The sequence below is a fragment of the Podarcis bocagei genome (genome assembly GCF_964188305.1).
Source record: "Podarcis bocagei genome assembly, chromosome: 14".
Lineage (NCBI taxonomy): Eukaryota > Metazoa > Chordata > Lepidosauria > Squamata > Lacertidae > Podarcis > Podarcis bocagei.
Window position 1 is genome coordinate 25,774,224 of NC_138139.1, and position 18,327 is coordinate 25,792,550.

At 47.6% G+C, this 18,327-nt stretch overlaps 2 protein-coding genes across 5 annotated transcripts in view; one reads left to right on the forward strand and one right to left on the reverse strand.

Annotated features, from left to right (window-relative positions):
* RGMA (repulsive guidance molecule BMP co-receptor a) overlaps positions 1 to 5,380 on the forward strand; it is a 35,644-nt gene extending 30,264 nt beyond the window's left edge. The window contains exon 5 of the mRNA XM_081171174.1: positions 289 to 5,380. Coding sequence (XP_081027300.1) covers positions 289 to 999 — 711 coding nt within the window. The 3' untranslated portion in view covers positions 1,000 to 5,380. The remainder of the gene's footprint in view (positions 1 to 288) is intronic.
* Positions 5,381 to 9,094: 3,714 nt separating this feature from the next.
* Positions 9,095 to 18,327, reverse strand: part of CHD2 (chromodomain helicase DNA binding protein 2) — a 66,784-nt gene continuing 57,551 nt past the window's right edge. For all 4 annotated transcript variants that reach the window (XM_081171005.1, XM_081171007.1, XM_081171006.1 and 1 more), the window contains 7 exons: positions 17,921 to 18,061; positions 17,566 to 17,700; positions 16,882 to 17,060; positions 15,242 to 15,341; positions 13,590 to 13,803; positions 12,320 to 12,569; positions 9,095 to 10,803 (listed from right to left, as the gene is read on the reverse strand). In XM_081171005.1, the coding sequence (XP_081027131.1) occupies positions 10,470 to 10,803; positions 12,320 to 12,569; positions 13,590 to 13,803; positions 15,242 to 15,341; positions 16,882 to 17,060; positions 17,566 to 17,700; positions 17,921 to 18,061 (1,353 nt within the window). In that variant the 3' untranslated portion in view covers positions 9,095 to 10,469. The remainder of the gene's footprint in view (positions 10,804 to 12,319; positions 12,570 to 13,589; positions 13,804 to 15,241; positions 15,342 to 16,881; positions 17,061 to 17,565; positions 17,701 to 17,920; positions 18,062 to 18,327) is intronic.

Below are 18,327 nucleotides of genomic sequence, written 5' to 3' on the forward strand. Positions count from 1 at the left end.
TTTGTTAAGGGTGCTGAGAGCTGTCCTCTCCCCTCCCCCGCCAAGCTACAATTCCTAGAGTGGTTTAACAATAATTCCCCTTTCCCCAGGGAGTTTTGGGACTACAGGTCCCATCATCTCCAGCCATTGGCCATGCTGGCTGGGACTGGGAGGCAAGTTAGCTAGCCCTCCACTGAAGGGACAGACGTATATGAGTGGCTATGGTTGGATCAATGAGCTCTTACCAGTCTCAGTAACTCTCTTTTCATACCATCTCTCCCCACCCTCCAACCTTTCTTCCCTATTTAGCTCACCATAATTTTCAAGAGCTTCCAAGAATGCGTGGAGCAGAAAGTCTACCAGGCCGAAACGGATGAACTCCCAGCGGCCTTTGCCGATGGCTCCAAGAACGGGGGAGACAAGCATGGCGCCAACAGCCTGAAGATCACTGAGAAGGTGTCCGGCCAACACATTGAGATCCAGGCCAAGTATATTGGCACTACCATTGTGGTGAGGCAGGTGGGCCGCTACCTCACATTTGCTGTGAGGATGCCTGAAGAGGTGGTGAAAGCGGTTGAAGACGGAGACAACCAGGGCCTCTACCTCTGTCTCTGGGGTTGCCCACTCAACCAGCAGATAGACTTCCAGGCCTTCCGTTCAACCGCGCAGACCACAGAGAACCGGGCTCGCCAGAAAGGGGCCAGCTCTCCGTCTCCACCAGAGCATTTCACCTATGAGACAGCCACAGCAAAGTGCCGGGAGAAGCTTCCGGTGGAGGACTTATACTTCCAGTCCTGTGTCTTCGACCTCTTGACGACGGGCGACGTCAACTTTACTCTTGCTGCTTACTATGCTTTTGAAGACGTCAAAATGCTGCACTCCAACAAAGACAAATTGCACCTCTACGAACGGACACGAGACTTGGAGACAGGCAATACGGCCCCCTTGGAGCCTCCCACGCTTCTCCTTTTTCTGGGGGTGTTGGCATGCTTGAGCCAGTGGACAGCTGTTTTCCTATAGGCCGTCATCTGTGGCAGACCTCCCTAGTCAGGAAAAACAAGAGAACAATTGTACTGGGTAACTAAGAGGCTGAGCCAGCTGAGAGCGAACAGTTTTGGTGACTGCTTTTTCTCCAGGGGGGAAAAGCAATTGATCGAATAGGATTGAACCTTCTTTCCAAGGGAAGGCCTCCTTTTATGTTAAAGAGTTCTGAACTTGTGGTTGACCCCTGTTCTTGTTCCCTTCCTCCTCTGATAGGAAAGGATAATGGGAGGCTTCTCACTGTCCCCCCACCCCGATCCCTCCATGTTTGCTGTACTACAAATGGTTGTGGTGATTGTGACATTGGCGTTTGTGTAAAAGTCAAAGTAGGCTGCTTCTTTTTTTTAGACAGGCAGTGGCAAGTTGCCAGTTCCAGAAATGAACTGCAGGATCATGACTGAACAGAGGTGAAAGAAGAAAGAAAGAAAGAAAGAAAGAAAGAAAGAAAGAAAGAAAGAAAGATCCGTTCAAAGGGTTCTATGCGAGCAGAGCTTAGTCAGGCAATGGCAGCAGAAGCGTCGTGTTCTCTCCTCCGCAGCTGGCTTCTAGTTCAATGCACCTGCTTTTCCCGGGGTGTGCCGAACGCTCTTGGCAAACTGGCTCTCGCGTGCTCACACCCTCACACATGTGAGACTTGCCATTGCACGTGCAAACAGCTGTGGGTGCACACCCAGTTTCTGTGATCTTGTTTGTGTGCAGCTGCTGGCAGCTGCCTTTGCACAGGTGGGTGGGGAAAAGGATGAGCATTAGGCCTTCGCCTCCTCTGGCCCCAGAGGGACGGTGTACAGGAGACCCAAAGAACGTGCTTCTTCCCGCCTTCTCAGCATCCAGCAGTGGGGGAACCCTAAGGGGATGGTAGTCCCCTTTTAACGGAAAGAACAGAATTCCAATAGGGAAGGCATTGTGGGACGATGCTGTGCTTTTTGACATGGATCCAGCATTACCTTTGTAGAAGGCCTTCCCTACAGCTCAGATCTTTGTTTTTCTTCAAGGATTGCTGTCTGTTTGCTAATTCCTCTTTCCTCCTATCCTCCTCTGGTGCTTTCAGAGGGGTAAAACAAGGCCAGTATTTCGGTGGCCCAAAGTGCCACTTCCTTTTTGGTACAACCAAGGCTACCGTGGTGTCCAAGAAATGGGCATCAAGAACTTGCTTCCTTTCAAAGTCCTTTGCTTAGGTGACCCAAAATCCTCCTTGGGGTTTTTGTGTTGTAGAGAGAACAAATCACACCAAGCCATCGGGAGACCTGGGGAGAAGCTTCAGAGTTCCAAAAAGGCTTGCTTGTTTTCCCTACACTCCAGTTTGATTCCCAAGCCTATGTTTGAAGGTTGCAGTTGCCCCCTGAAATCCTCTTTTATGCATGAACCACAGGTGTGGTGATCAGATGATCCATCCTTCCTGCTGAAGAGAAGTCCTCTGAGGAGGCTACCTGCTGGATCTCTGCATTCCTCCTCTGGGTTTGCAGAAATTCAGGAAGTAGATTCCTTAGAAAATGGGTAAAGTCTTACCATTGCTCACTTTAAACTAGTGCTGTGCTGATACCAGTCCTCCAGTTTGCTTTCTTTGTTTTCTTCCCCTACTAAAAGTGCTTCAGTTTTTATACCTCATTCTCAGGGTGCTTCAGTAGTGCATGTGTGCGAGGTTTGGGACTTATGGTTGCAAAGTGGCCAAGAGTAGTCTTTGTTTTATTTCCAGTAATATTCTCCAGCCTTTATGCAGCCTCCCCAGCTGCCTGGGCTTCCTGATCTGAAAAAAGCCCAAGGGAGGAGTTGCCTCTTGATGTCTTCCCCTGGGCTTTGATTGACATGCAGGCACCCAGGAAGGCTGCAGAGCACAGACCACCAGTGAGATGATTTGTGGAATGAAAGAAAGGTCACTCACAAGCACCCTTAACCATCTCCAAAATAGGGGAAGCCCAGCAAAAAACCCTGCACCCAACTCGTGAGAATTTAATCAGAAGTATTTCTTCCCTGTGATCATTTTTGATTTTTCCCCCCTTTCTCATTAATTGGTAGAAAAGGGTCAAATAAAATGCAGTAATGTTTTTTTTCCCCAGCACAGCACTATTCAAAATATTGACCTTTTCAGGTTTGAGAGCAAACCATACCTATATTTTAATTTTTTTGTGGGTGGTGGCAGGGGAAGTAAGCCTCAATATTTTGGAAAAGTCTTAAACAGTTTGGCGTGCCTGTTCTCCTTTGTGTCTCATCACCTTGTCTTCCTGCATAGAAGCTTCCAAGCCAGGGAGTGTCTAGGAAAACTCTTACTGACCCTGGATAGAGATTTCAGGCAAATGGCATCTTCAGCTTGGATCCCCTGGCCCCTCATTCTCTTTGGCAACTCACCGTGTGACATTTCAAGCCTCTTCCACTTTTCCCATCCTCACATAGGGCCACATTGTACGTGTCAAACGCAATCTGTGCACCAGCCGTGCCAGTTTTGTGGTGGAAATTCCCAGATGTGTCCAGCCAGCAGGTCAACCACGGAAGACAAGCTTGAGGTGCTCCTTGGACCATCCCAAAGCCCAGAAGTTGCACACCCATAAAACACAGCCATTGACATTGCTCCACAGTGACTGCACACCTGTATATTTCATTATTTGTACACGCAGTGACTTGCATATATGCAAAATGTCACATGTGGCAACCTTTGTGTGGGTGTTGTGCTGTTTCCTATACAGAAGCTTTTTCTCTGTGGGAAAGAGATGGAGCTCATAACCCCAAGTTTTTTCATTTGTTTGCTGCATCATCTCCTCTGCCCCAAGGAGACCCTTGTAGTGGACCAGAGGACTAAGCTATCAAAGAGCAGCATCTTTGAGGAACCAGCTCACATGGAAGGTGCTACCCCCATAATACTCTGTGATCGATTGAAATTTGCCCGGCAGTCAAACTTCCACCCACCAGCATCTCTGCCACCCACACTGAAAAAGCAGCAGAGGAACACAATTTAGTAGCCATTTGATGTATAGGATTGTGTCTTCTAATATATAGAGTGTCCTCACATTGGTGACTGTACAGGGGTGTAGTTTTCTTTTCCTTCCTGAACGGTTTAAAGAAAAATACATGTTGACTGTTTCATTCTATGGTTTGTTCACTGATGGCCCTTTCCTCCTCCTTTCATCATTGATCTTGAAATTGGGAGCTCTCAACTTGAGCTGTGAAGTGTGCAAACTCGGGAGTCATGTAGAAGGAACGAGGAGATTGGGAGATGCTGAGGCTGAAAACTGGGACTTGGCCTTCATGTACTCTAGAAGCGCTCACTGTAGCCAGAGGGGCTACAAAGTATTTCTCCTCCAGATGTTGTTGGACTTCAAGTCCCATCAGCCTGCAAGCCAGTGTGGTCAACTGTCAGGGCTAATGGGAGTTGGAGTCCCAACAATCTCTGGAGGGCCACAGCTTCTCTGTCCTTGGTGTGCAAGTTGAGCTCACCACCTTGGTGGTTCATTCTAATCCACCGGCAACTCGCAACAGCTAATGCTGCTTGTGTTTCAAAATTGTGGGTGCTACTCAGAGTAGACTCAATGAAATTCATAGACCAAAGTTGGCCATGTCCATTAATTTCAACAGGCATACTCTGAGTAGGAGCAATATTGGAAACAAGGCTCATAAGCTTCATTTCGCCATATTTAGTTTAAAATTGTCTTCCTTGGAAAAATGGAGGCCACGTTCACAGCATACATTTAAAGCACTGTGGTGACCATGTTAAAAAAGTTGTGGCTTCCCCCAGAGAATCCTGGAAGCCATATTTTGTTAAGGGTTCTCAGAGTTGTTAGGAGACCTCAACACACATTCCCTCACAGAGCTACAATTCCCAGAGTTCCCTGGGAAGAGGGATTGATTGGTTTAACAATTTGAGAATGGTAGCTCTGGTAGGGAATTAGGGTGTCTCCTCACACCTCTTAACAGACCACAGCTCCCCAAATTCTTGGGGTTAAGCCATGACTGACCAAAGTGGTACCATAGTGCTTTAAATGTATGTGGCTTTTGTAAGGTCTTCAAATTAGGTAGTGATGGCCCTTCTTCATAGCTGCTCCTCCTCCTCCTCTCCTGTTGACCTCACAATCCAAAAAGTTCAACAAGGTTTTCCAACTATAGGAATATCTCTAATGTTAAAAAATAAAAATTAAGCACTTTATTTTGGTTTACATTATAGGGCTCATTCTGGCTTACAGGTGAAGTGAAGCCGATAAAAACGCAATGGACTTTTTAAAAAACAAAAACACAAGGGGGAGGGGAGACACAATTCCAGCCTCACTGACCCTTTTCCTTCCCAGCTTCTTTTGTGTTTGTGTGTAGAATTTTGTCTGTAAATACTGTAAATTATTTATTGATGAAAAGTGCAAGTAAAACATTTTCTTCCCAACCATATGGACAGTGAATTCCTTTCTTGTGATGCAGTTTTTTGTAGGAGTGAGAAAAGTCGCAAACCATGTGCCTTCCCTGCCTTTTCGTTAACTGCTTAGCCTGCCTTCCCCCAACCCAGTGGTCTTTGGATGTTTTATGCTACTGCTCCCATCAGCCCCAGGCAGTGTGAGGTCTCTCAAAGAACTGAAACGTGTTCCCAATCTGTCCTAACCCTAGGGATGCTCACACCTGTACAGTTTGTGTACCTGTGTACTTACTAGCTGGTCTGTGCAGATCAACAAACATACACTCTTTCCCACCAGTGTGTATATGTAGAGGCAGCTTGTACCTGTGTTCTGTGTGAATCAGCTTACTGAAACTTCCAGCTAAATTAGTAAGGAACTAACGTTGATTCCTCCCCACCCCCCCACCCCTTTGTACAAAACAAAACCACCCCATAGCCGTTCCTTTTGAGTGAGTTTTTAGAGTTGCGGCCATCAAATTTCTAGAACTTTTGCCAAGTATGTTTCAGCTGAAGTGTGATCTAGGAACTGTAAAAGTACAAGCGCCCCGTTGGCTCAAGCCAGCAGCCCCTTCAGTCCATTGTCTTCTCACAGTGACCAGCCCCAAATGCCTTTGGGAATCCCTGAAGGAAGACATGAACACAACAGCACTCTGCCCACTTACAGTTCTCGGCAACTGGTGTGCAGAGGCCTGCCACCTCCGATAGGTAAAGGTAAAGGGACCCCTAACCATTAGATCCAGTCGTGAACGACTCTGGGGTTGCAGCGCTCATCTTGCTTTACTGGCCGAGGGAGCCGGCGTACAGCTTCCAGGTCATGTGGCCAGCAGGACTAAGCCACTTCTGGCGAACCAGAGCAGCGCACGGAAACGCTGTTTACCTTCCCGCCAGAGTGGTACCTATTTATCTACTTGCACTTTTTGATGTGCTTTCGAACTGCTAGGTTGGCAGGAGCTGGGACCGAGCAACGGGAGCTCACCCCGTCGCGGGGATTCGAACCGCCGACCTTCTGATCGGCAAGCCCTAGGCTCTGTGGTTTAACCCACAGCACCACCTGCGTCCCTGCCACCTCCGATAAACATCCACAAACTTCAGAATTCCAGAAAACGGGCCTTATGTATATGCTGGGTTTCTAGAGAAATGTGTCCATTGTATACCTTTGGAGATTTATCCCAAGAATAAGACGACCAAACTTCTAGATAGAGCATTTATGGAACTAAAAGGGTGCGATCCAGACTAATAATAACTACTGGGATGACAGGAGTACACGCAGGGGTTTAATACCTCCCACAGACCCAACAGGTTTCAGATGAACTCTCCCTCCTTGAATACCCCCCTTCTCTTACAGTTCTGGGCCTCCTTGCGAAACCAGACTGCTCGCCCTTGCCAAGACTCTTGGAATAAATGGCTGAGTCAGTGTTTCCATTATAAAATCTGTCTCCATGGGGAACACGTCTCAGCTGTGAAATTTCACTCCTGGTTCCAGTGCTTACAGGTGTGGAAAATCCTTTGTTAGGCTCTCTCCTCCTGTCCTCTCGCCATGAATGACCTGCTGCATGAAAATGCTTTTATTTCTGCTCTTACTCAACACTGAGGAATCCCAGGGTGTAAGGCAGAGCCCCAGCGGAGGAAGCTTCACGGAAGACGGGAAGCAGCCAGGCAAGTTAAGCACCTGTGTGAGTTGAGCAACAGGGCAAGGCCAGTAAATCCCTTCTGGTCTTAACAAAGCCAGGTTTCCAAGAAAACAAGCCCAACCAACAACCAAACAAACTGTTTTTGAAGGCAGGAAGCCAGTTAGTTGGGGGTGGACTTCCCCCATCTGCTGTGCTATGTACAACTGCCCAAGGGACAGAAGTCAGAGGTGTGTGTTCTGTAAAATGCACTGGCCTGGAAAGGCTAAGTAAGGCAGAGGATTAAAGAGCAGGGCTGCCAGGATGTACTCAAGGCATCCTATTCCGCTGCTGAGCGCTGCTCCACTGTCACTTAAGAAGGAGTCCTGTTGGAGCAGGCCAAAGACCCATCTTGTCCAATATCCTGTCACTAAACTTTAAAGTCTGTTACAAAAAGTGATGTGGAAAGACAGCTCTAGCCAGAAAGAGCCAGCTCCTAAGGTATTCCCTCCCCCTCCAAGCTGCTAATGTCTGCCCCTTTCTAAACCTACATATACTTGTCAATGCAGGGTGACATTTCATGTTATCTGAAGAAATGATTGATGCATGAAAGCTAATGCCATAGAATCACAGAATTATAGAGTTGGAAAGGACCTCAAAGGTTATCGAGTCCAACCCCTTGCAATGTAGGAATCTCAACTTAAGGATCCCTGACAGAAGGCTATCCAACCTCTGCTTACAGATGGGTAGCCGTGTTGGTCTGCCATAGTCAAAATAAAAAAATTCCTTCCTGTAGCACCTTAAAGACCAACTAAGTTAGTTCTTGGTATAAGCTTTCGTGTGCATGCACACTTCTTCAGATACACTTCAGTGTATCTGAAGAAGTGTGCATGCACACGAAAGCTTATACCAAGAACTAACTTAGTTGGTCTTTAAGGTGCTACAGGAAGGAATTTTTTTATTTCAACCTCTGCTTGAAAACCTTCAGTGAAAGAGTCCACTACCTTCCAGTTTAATGGAAGCCTGGTAGCCAATGCCCACAAATATGGAAACTAAAATTCAAGATTCTAAAATATTGCCATAAGTAGACATACAACATGCCATCATGTTATAACTGTCGTCTTCTATGTCAACGGATTCATTTATCACATTTTTGGCTGACCCCATGAAGTCATCCGAGCTGTTTTTCAGTCTGAGGGCCACAATTCTCTAGCCTCAATCCAGGCAGGCAAAAAGCAGTGTTAGAATTCAAGCACACAGGCCAGCCAGGCAAAAAAAAAAAAAAAAAAACCCAAACCCAGGGAAGTGCAAAGCAGGGTGAATTTGTGTGTGTGTGCGCTTCAGAGTCCTGAGGGCCATATACAGACTTGGAGGCCACACTTGAGGCCTAATGTTGCCCATTCAGACGAGGTTCTCCATCCTGATCTATTGAATTGCAGTGTATTTATGTACAGGCCTCTTCAGTATCTGGGAATTGGGCCAGTTTGCTCAGATACTAGCCAGGAGACAACACCCATGCAAGGTCATTTGTCAGGCAAGCTTTATACAGACGTAGTGCTTGCAACACAGATGGTGAGTTGGTGCAGGATCATGATGAAAAGGTCAGATTCAAGAATATTCTGAAACTTGGGAGCTTGAGCATCTGACAAACGATTTAAGGAGCATTGTTTAAGATTCTGGCAGGCAGGATACCCCTCGCTCATCATCCCGCTGTTACATGTGCACATAAAATGAGGTTTTCAATGAAGTGGTGAGCCTCATTTTGGAAAACGTGTGCCTACACGGTGGGTTCATCCAGAAAAATGTCCTGCATTTTCTGCACAGGAAGTAGGGAAGACCAAGATTTATATCCTGCCTTTCATCCAAGAAACTCGAGGAAACAGAGCATTCTCCCCCTCGCCGAGTGCTTCATGGGTGAGAGAAAGTATGTGTGTGAGAACGTGTAACCGCACATGCAGTCCTGCATGTGAGAGTGTGTTTGGACATGTCTGCTGTAGCCTGGAATCAGTCCAGGTAAGCCAAACCTCAAAACCGTCCAACAAACTGACACAGGGAACTCATCGCGCGGCGGTAGCAAACAGAAAACAAGCAGTCAGTCCAATTTCTGAAAATGTCCATGTCACATTTTAATATACAAGAATCCAAAGTACAGCCTACAATGTAGGAAAATTTTTTAATACATACTCTATAAACAAACATATTTACATCAGAAATCACTAGGACAGTGGCAATTCTTTTTGTCACAAATATAAATTAATTATCAATAACTGGTTGCGGCCGTTGTTGTTTTTCTTTTAGCCGGTGGGGTAATGTTCTGTTTCTCCCTCCCCCTCAGAAATCCACAGCTTAGTCCTTCCGGTCTGTAGATATTGGAGAAAATGGGTGGGGGACAATACTGCCATACAGATGTCGGGAATGGGCCCCAGAAATAATATTCCTCCCCCATTCCCAAATCCATCAAGAATTCATCCAAACTGGGATCCAAACCCAGCGCTACTTCCTCAATCCTGGCACATAGCAGACAATACAGATTCTAACATATGCAGTTAATGTTCTTTCCTGGGAAAACGAGAAATGAGAATCAACCTACAGTGGGGGAGTGCATTCCCCCCCCAAGTCCTGGTGTTTCAGTAACAGGACCTGAACATCTCCAACTGTAGGTGCCTGAGACTATATGCAAGTCTCGGGCACCTACAGGTGGAGATGTTCAAGTCCTGCAAGGCTTGGCACCTGTGGGCTTCCTCTGTTGAATGGTGGAGGTTTGGCATAGGGGTGAGGGAGGAGTGGGGAGGAGCAAGTCCTGAGATGAATGGTGCAGCCTTTCAGTAACAGGACCTGAACATCTCCAACTGTAGGCGCCCGAGACTTGCATATATATATATATGTGCAAGTCTCAGGTACCTACAGTTGGAGATGTTCAGGTCCTGTTACTGAAAGGCTGCGCCAGCCACCTCGGGACTTGTTCCCCACCACCCATCCCTCATCCCTATGCCAAACCTCCACCGTTCAAGAGGGGCAAACCCACACAGGCCAGCACCTCCGTTCCCATTCTCCATCCCAACCAACGACTTGGATCTCCATAGCGAGGCCATACAGCTCTCTTTCCTCCGTCTGTGCCTCAGGCAGCCATCGATTCAAGTTCCATGAAATGTCCATGGGAGACCAGTTAGGCCTCAAGATACAGAAAACAAAACAAAAACCCAGGGTGGGCCTGGCCTTTTCCCCGCAACAGGTCACTCGAGTGAAGGGAAGTCAACTCCCCAAACATTTGGCCAGCAGGATTATGTGAGGAGAGATTGGGGCAGTAATCCAGGCAACCCCCCCACGATTGGTCCAGCTCTTATGATCCTTCTGCAAATGTAGGACCCATCAGCAGCAGGTTCAGAGTCTCTGGTTACGAACCACAGCAGCTGCCATTTTACCTCAGGCCAAATTACCTCAGATGAGGTTCTTGCCTGATCTCCCAACCATGAAATCTAAGTTTTCCGGCTGCTCCAGTTATAATCTGGATTGTTCTTTTGTTCTAATGACCTGTCTAGGGGTGACCGGTGATCTAGAGGGGACTTGGTGTCGTGTGGGGATTTCTGTGAGGGTGGGGAGCGAGGGTCCGAGACTTGGGAGTGAGGAGGGGGGAGAAGCTGTTTGTAATCCGGCGATTTGTCCAGGTGGAAAGGCCGGTAATGGTCTGAGGGGCCCTGGCCGTGGTAGCCCATGGAAGGCCTATGGTCAGGCATCCTCCTGAAGTCCTGTTGGTGGTAATTCTGAGACCGGAACTCGTCTGATCTCCGTCGCTTCGAATCATGGTGATGCCTAGGCAGAAGCAAGCACAGAGAGCAGTCGGCTCAGAAGTGGGGACTGAGGAAACATCCCATTCCCAGATGGCCGGGGCTGGTGGGAGCCATAGTCCATAGGGCACCAGGTTGGTTTCTCAACATGGTTTGTTTGGAGAGAAGTAAATCACAGGCCCATGTCCGCATGCAATGACCCACCTGCAGACCATAGTGACCTGGGGCAGTTTGTATGGGAGAAAGCAGTCCCCAACTAGCTCCCCCCTCGCATCTTTTGGGAAGTGCAGAGAGAAAAAGGGACACAGTCCAATTGAGGGCTCCATGACTACCAAAACAAGACCATGTCCAACCCATTCAAATAATCAAGAAAACATTTCGCGTTCCAGCCAGTGGTAAGGGGAAGTTGCCTTCCCCTGATCTCAGTTGGCCTCACTCTGTAACGGTGTTCTGACTGCGCCCCCCCCCCCCCGAGTTCCTCAAGACACAGTAATTGACAGGAGGAAGCTGAGAGCAGGAGATCATCCTATTGCTGGTCTACACGCGGCACTGCTTCCAGTCCACTGCAAGTCGTCTTCTGCCCAGAACCATGTTATTTGTCTGACTGTGGTGAAATTACGCAACTTACGTAATTAATTATGTAAATGCATTCCATCGTCATGACGTTATTCTACCCTGCTCATTTCAATGCAAAGGAAATTCAGTGCATAAAGGGGGGGGGAGTAATCTAATGTTTGTCTTTAGTGACCGGGGGGAGGGGGCGGTTGTTCCACCAAGTGAGCGCGTGTGCTTTTTGCAGACGGACAAGGAAAACGATGTTACCTTGTACAGTGGTACCTCGCAAGACGAATGCCTCGCAAGACGAAAAACTTGCAAGACGAAAGAGTTTTTCGTTTTTTGAGTTGCTTCGCAAGACGAATTTCCCTATGGGCTTGCTTCACAAGACGAAAACGTCTTGCAAGTTTGTTTCCTTTTTCCTATAGGAAACCGTTTCAATGCATTCCTATGGGAAACCGTGCTACGCAAGACGAAAAATTCGCAAGACAAAAAAACTCGCAGAACGAATTAATTTCGTCTTGCGAGGCACCACTGTATGTTTCTCTACTGCACTGGCTGACAGGAAATTAAGAGCCAAGCTTGTGGCTCAAGTCTTTTTTCTCTGTTTTGGCTTACAGCTAAACAAAACTGTTCCTACTACTACTAATCAACTGCGTATGGTTTGTGAACTGAAAACAAAAACAACAGTGAATACAGATTGCATTTACTGGACTGATTTCAGTCCTGAATGTGGGATGAATAAGTGAACACTGGGCATCTCCACTCCCACTTCTCCCATTTTTGTTGGAATACTCTGATGTCGCTGCTCAATGCTGGGGCCTGGCTAGAAATTAAGTTGTCACCTCATTCAACAAAGCCAGGCCTCCACCTAGTGGCCAGTGCTGGGGGCGAGGAGGCCATGAAACTGCTCAGGGCAGAGCTGGAGAGGCCTGGTTGCTGAGTGCAGGGAATCGGCTACCCAAGTTCTGCTGCTGGCGGCTCACCTGTCGTAATAGTCCCTGTGGCCCCGGTGATCTCGGTCACTGTTGTACTGCTCATATGGCCGCTTGCGGCTTGGGTTGTTCAGCCGGTAGTTGCGAGGTTCACCACGAGGCTCGCCACGCGGCCGGCGGTCTCCATAGTGGTGCTCTTTGTACCAATGCGGTTCATACTGATGATGCCGTTCTCCGCCCCACACTTGGTTGCTGTTGCCGCCGTAGCTGAATTTGCGGTCTCTCTGCCAGTCACCTCGCTCTGCACAAACAGAAGGGAGGGGAAGGCTCGACTCGGTTTCACGAAACACCCTTGAATGGGCAAGGACAGGATCCCTAGGGGTCCTTGGAAGCTGATGCGCGCGGTGGGGGTTCTCCACGATCAGATCAGTCACAATGGACTATACAAAGCCTGCCTGTCCCTCCGTACAAACCCTTAAGCCAAAATGTATAATAGGCTTTTATACTTTGTGAAGCACTTATAAGCCTTGTTTTGGAATGAGCAGTATAAGGTTACAGGTAAAGGACCCCTGGACAGTTAAGTCCAGTCAAAGGCGACTATGGGGTTGCGGCGCTCATCTCACTTTCAGGCCGAGGGAGCTGGCATTTGTCCACAGACACATTTCCAGGTCACGTGTCCAGCATGGCTAAACCGCACCATGACAGAAACCAGAGCGCACGGAAATGCTGTTTACTTTCTTGCCGCAGTGGTACCTATTTATCTACTTGCACTGGTGTGCTTTTGAACTGCTAGGTTGGCAGGAGCTAGGACAGAGCAAGAGGAGCTCACCCCATCACACAGATTCGAACTGCCGACCTTTTGATCAGCAAGCCCAAGAGGCTCAGTGGTTAAGACCACAGCGCCACCCGCCCCCTTAAGCGGTATACAGCTAAATAAACACAATTTCTGAAATGGCATTTTTTTTACAATAAAAGATTCCTGAAGACATCTTGGGGCAAAAAAATTTTAAAGGGCAATAATTAGCTCAGAGCCTCCTGCCCCTATCAGCATTCTTGCCATGGTATTTTGCACTAGTTGCAATTTCCAGGCTGTCTTCAAGGGCTGACCCACATAGAGTGAATTATAGTAGTCCACCCTGGAGGCTGATGGATCCTCCCTGTTAACTGGCCATACTGGCTGGGGCTGACAGGACTTGAGCAACATCTGGAAGAAGCCAGGTTGGGGAGCAATGGCCATCCACTCAATCTGGAGGGAGGGAGAAGTTCTACCCAGAGGAATAAGGAGAGAAGGCTCTTTGTGGGCTCCTGCTTGGTCTCTGACCTGCACTGCTGAAATGCCTCTTGTTTGGGCTGTTGTAGTTCTCCCGCTGGTGCCCGTGCATTTGGGAAGGATGCGACGTCGGAGGCTGGTGGAGCTTCTGAGCATGAGGTCCATGAGGTATCTGAGACATCACAGAATCTCGGCCGGACCCAGATGCCTCCGACCGAAACGGTTTCTTGCCTCCCAGGGCCTCCTCCCTTTTCCTCTGTTCCTGCTGAGGATGACGAGGGGAGGGGGACAGTTAATTCACAATAAAAGGCTCCTGGCATTGACTGAGTCACCTGAGGACAGCGCGAATGGGCCCTTCCCACACAAATCTTGTTGTGAGAACATAGGAAGAGCCTGAACTGGATCAGGCCAGGGACTCTTCTAGCACAGCATCCAGTTCTCACAGCAGCGAACCAGAGGCCTCTACGGGAACCCCCAAAGCTGGACTTCAGTGCAATAGTAGATCTCCCCTCCTGTGAGCGCCAGAGACTAGTATTGAGGCATAAGGCCTGACTGCGGAGGCAGAGCATAGCCATTGTTGCTGGTAGCCATTGATAACCCACACATTTGCCCAATCCATCCAAGATGTGGGAGTGAGTTCCACAGTTTAACTATGCTGCTGAATGAGGAAGTCCTTTCTTCTGTCTGTCCTGAAACTCCCAACATTCAGCTTCAGTGGAGCTCTAGTATTATGAGAAAAAATGAAAAACCTCCCTCTGCTCACTATCTCTCCACACCAGAGGATCCCAACCTTTTTTTTAGTACGGTGAGCTGCTGGTCCAAATTTACTCAGAATGGCGACCCATTGATTCGATTGTCATGTGAATTTTGAACTTTGCATCTTCGGCATCCATCAATCTGGTGCATTTTAACTGCTGGTTTGCCCTTTTTTTGCCATTACTTGAGGCCTCCAAGCAAAAAGTTTACTTAACGTCCCTATCAATCTGGACTTCACTGAAATTGTTATAGTACTTAACAAAGTTATTCAGAGTTTTTATTCATGGGCAGGTAAGCACGCCATCTGTGTTCGCTGATGAATCCTACACGGCCTTGTGACTCACTTGTAGACCCACTGCCCTAAACCACACATAGCTTTATGTACCTCTTATCCAGCATATCTCCCCTTATTTTTCAAAGCAAACAAAGGACCTCCCCAAAACTGCAACTTTTCCTTGCAGGTCCGTTGCTCCAGCCCTCTTCTGGCTCTATAGTCTCCTTACTGAGCCTTCTGACTCCCAGCTAGCCCATGCAAAAGATGCAGAGAGTGTCTGGGAGCAAAAGAGAATACTGTACACCTGCAGACCAAATCAAGAAAGCTTTGCCCAGGCTCCTTCTGGTTTCTAAGGGTGCATCACAGAATCACAGAATGACAGAGGTGGAAGGGATCCCAAGGGCACCGCCTATTTTCTACAGCAGCCTTCACCAACCTGGTGCCCCCTCCAGATGTTTTAGACCCAACTCCCATCAGCCCCAGCACCACAGAGCGAGCTGTCCAGAGTTGTACTCCAAAACGTCTTGAAAACACCAGCTTGGCGAAGCCTGTTCTACAGGACAAATCTTCTTTGCTTATTTTTTTTAAAATTAGATTTGTATCTTGCCTTTCAGTGACAAGAGCCAAGCGCTCTCTCTCTCCCCCCACCCCTCTCTCAGTTTTTCAGACTCACCTCCTCATCCTGCGACCGCTTCTTGTGAGCCATCTTGTACAACTTGTGCAACTTTCTCGCATCAAATTCTGTGAACTTGGACACAAATATCCACAGGTTCCTGGAAGGAGGCGAATGGATTTCATTTTTTCATTTTCCCCCTTTAGTGAACTGACAGAACAGCAATCTGCTTACCCCTTTCTTCTATCAGTCTAGCCTGGATGAGGCCCCATCCCCTGATTCCACCTGAATGCAGTCTATCTGGAGATCACCCAGCTGAGACTGGAGAGGCATACTCTGCATATGCTCAGAAGCTATCTCTTCTCTTTGGGATTACTTTGTACATTCAAGGCCTGAGCCATGCAGAACCTCAAATCAAATATAACCCAAGAAATCCAGGCCTGCTGTGCTGTGTGTGGCAATAATGTTATAGTTTTTATTCTTACAAATCTAAATTCTTCCCGCCCCCTCCCCAATCATTTTTATTAAACCTCCAAAAATATTCCAGAAAGTTAAACATTTTTAAACCTGTTTCTTCTTGATTTCTTACCCTGCCCTTCCCTGATGTTTGTTTTTTTACTCCATTTTATTAGCCGTTTTACAACACATACATGTTTTTACTATCTAAACTCCGGTATCGTTAATTCCTTCATTAAAAAACCCCCCTAAATCTAAATTCTAAGCCAAAGCAACCAATATTTTGCAAAATATTTTGAAATTTAAAAGCTCAGTGGGAGAGCATCTGTTTTGCATGCAGACGGTCCCAGATTCAATGCCCAGTATCTCTACATAGGGACACGATGCCCCCTGCCTGAAACCCTGGAGAGCTGCTGCCAATCAGAGATGATGATGCTGAGCTAGATGGACCAATGATCTTACTCGGTATAAGGCGACTTCCTACATTTTGCACTCGCTATATTGCATTTCTGCCAGGGTAGATTACAGCACAGGGTGCGTTGTATACCTTGTCCTTGCTGTTAAGTTGCTTGGAGACCTTCAGGTGACGAGCAACTAGTAAGTCTAATAAATGAAATGAATAGGAAGCTTCTTTATAAAAGAAGCAGACCACTGATCCTTCTACCTGAATGTTGTCCACACTGACCGGCAGCAGCTCTCCAGGGCTTTAGAGAGGCAGCCTTTCCAAGCCCTACCAGGAATAGCTGGGGATTGAACCTGGGGATTTCTGCACACAAAGTGGGATGCTCTTTCCCCCAAAGGTATAGGGACTGAAGAAACTACCTCGTACCAAGTCAGATCTATGGTCCACTAAGGTCCATACGGACCGGCAGATCTCCAAGGGATGATAATAATAATAATAATAATAATAATAATAATAATAATAATAATAATAATAATAATTTATTATCTATAGCCCGCCCATCTGGCTGGGCTTCCCCAGCCACTCTGGGAGGCTTCCAAAAATATATATTAAAATACTGTACATCAAACATGTATCAAACATGGATCAAACCTGGGACCTTCTGCATGAGGAGCAGCTGTTCCTTGAAGACCCGCTGCCAGTCAAGGTAGACAATACACAGCTAGGTGGGCCAAGGTTGTAAGCCAACTTCCTTAAACCTGACCTCAGTAGCTAACCAGCATCAGAGCGCAGTGGAAGGCCTGACAGGCAGGAAGGCAGGCGGGTAGGTGGAGCTGGTTACCTTCTCCAGAGCTTGATGAGCTCCTGGTCTGAGTAGGCTTTCAGGCACTCCGAGATGCGGTCGCCGATCTTCAGCAGGCAGCTGCGCGTGTGCTCCAGCTGCTCCTGCACCGTCAGTCCCTTGTCTGGCTTGTCCAGCTGCTTCAAAGCCTTTTTGACAGGCCTCATCCGCTCTTTGCACTGGGAGGGGAGCAGCAGAGAGAGCAAAGCTACACGTTATTGAGGATTTATTTACCGCCTTCCTACAGGGGGCAGCCCTAGCCATCTTTTGAAAATTGTGAATTCGGGATTATTTGTGCTCATGCTACCACATATGGGACAGAACCTCCAGCATTCATTCTGCCTTTTCAACATTTTTCACAGCTGGTGCGCTCCAGGTGTTTTGATCTACAGCTCCCATCAGCCCTGGCCAATGCATGCTGGGAGTTGTAGTCCAAACCACCCGCCATAAACCCAACCTGCTCATACCACTGCCTACTGTGCCCTGCTTAAGGGTTTCTTGAAATACAAAGCCGTATATAAAATGCTTCTAAATAAATGAATGAAAAGGTACACGCTGCTGACTTGAATCAAGTAGCTTGCAAAAATTCTGAAGCCCAAAGATGAGATCAACTACTTTAAACCTCATGGGGCTGGAATGATGAATGGGACCCCTTCCTCTCTGACCCCAGCAGGAAATACTTACTATGCTGAATGTTTCCTGGTCCAAGTCATCCTCTTCCTCTTCTCCAATGGGGATGGGCTCACTCCCAGCTGTAATGTGGACGGGGCCCTGAGATCGCTTCCCTTTGCCTGCAGATTTGGCATCGCTGCCTTTGGCCTGTAAAAAGACAAAACGAGGCATGGCAAACATAAAAACAAAGCACGGCATTTGCAGTAATTTCACACAGAGAAACGAGAGAGATGAGGCCAGGCTGAAGCCAGAGAAGGGAGTTCCTGATACAGTTCTGCGGGAGAAATTATTACTCAGTATCTCACCCAGGGTTGCTAAACTGATTCCTATGTGACTTTTCCTTGTGGAGCAAGCCAATCTCCGTTACCTTTTCTCTTTTGCCCTTTGTCTTCCTCCTCTCTTTCTCCTCTTCCTTTTCTTTCTTGCTTGCCGTCTGTTTTATCTTGTTTTCTTTGTCCTCTTTCTTCTTCTGCTTCTTTCTTACAGGGCTGCCATCTAAGCCATCCTCCTGCAAGGAAAGGGGAAAAGCAGGAAGGGGAGGGGAGAAAAAATCAAACCTATTTCATTTATTTCAGGGCTGAGGGATTGCAGGTTAGGTGGTGGTGAATTTTGTCCCCTGCGCCTCTGTATCGGGCCCTAGTGACTCTATCCAGGCCCCTCCTCTACCCCACCTTCTCTTCCTCACCAGCCCTTAAGTGCTTCTACCTAGCTGGAATGAATCCTTGAACTGTGATAACACCTCTGCCTGTGGATGATGGAAGTTGTAGTCCGAGA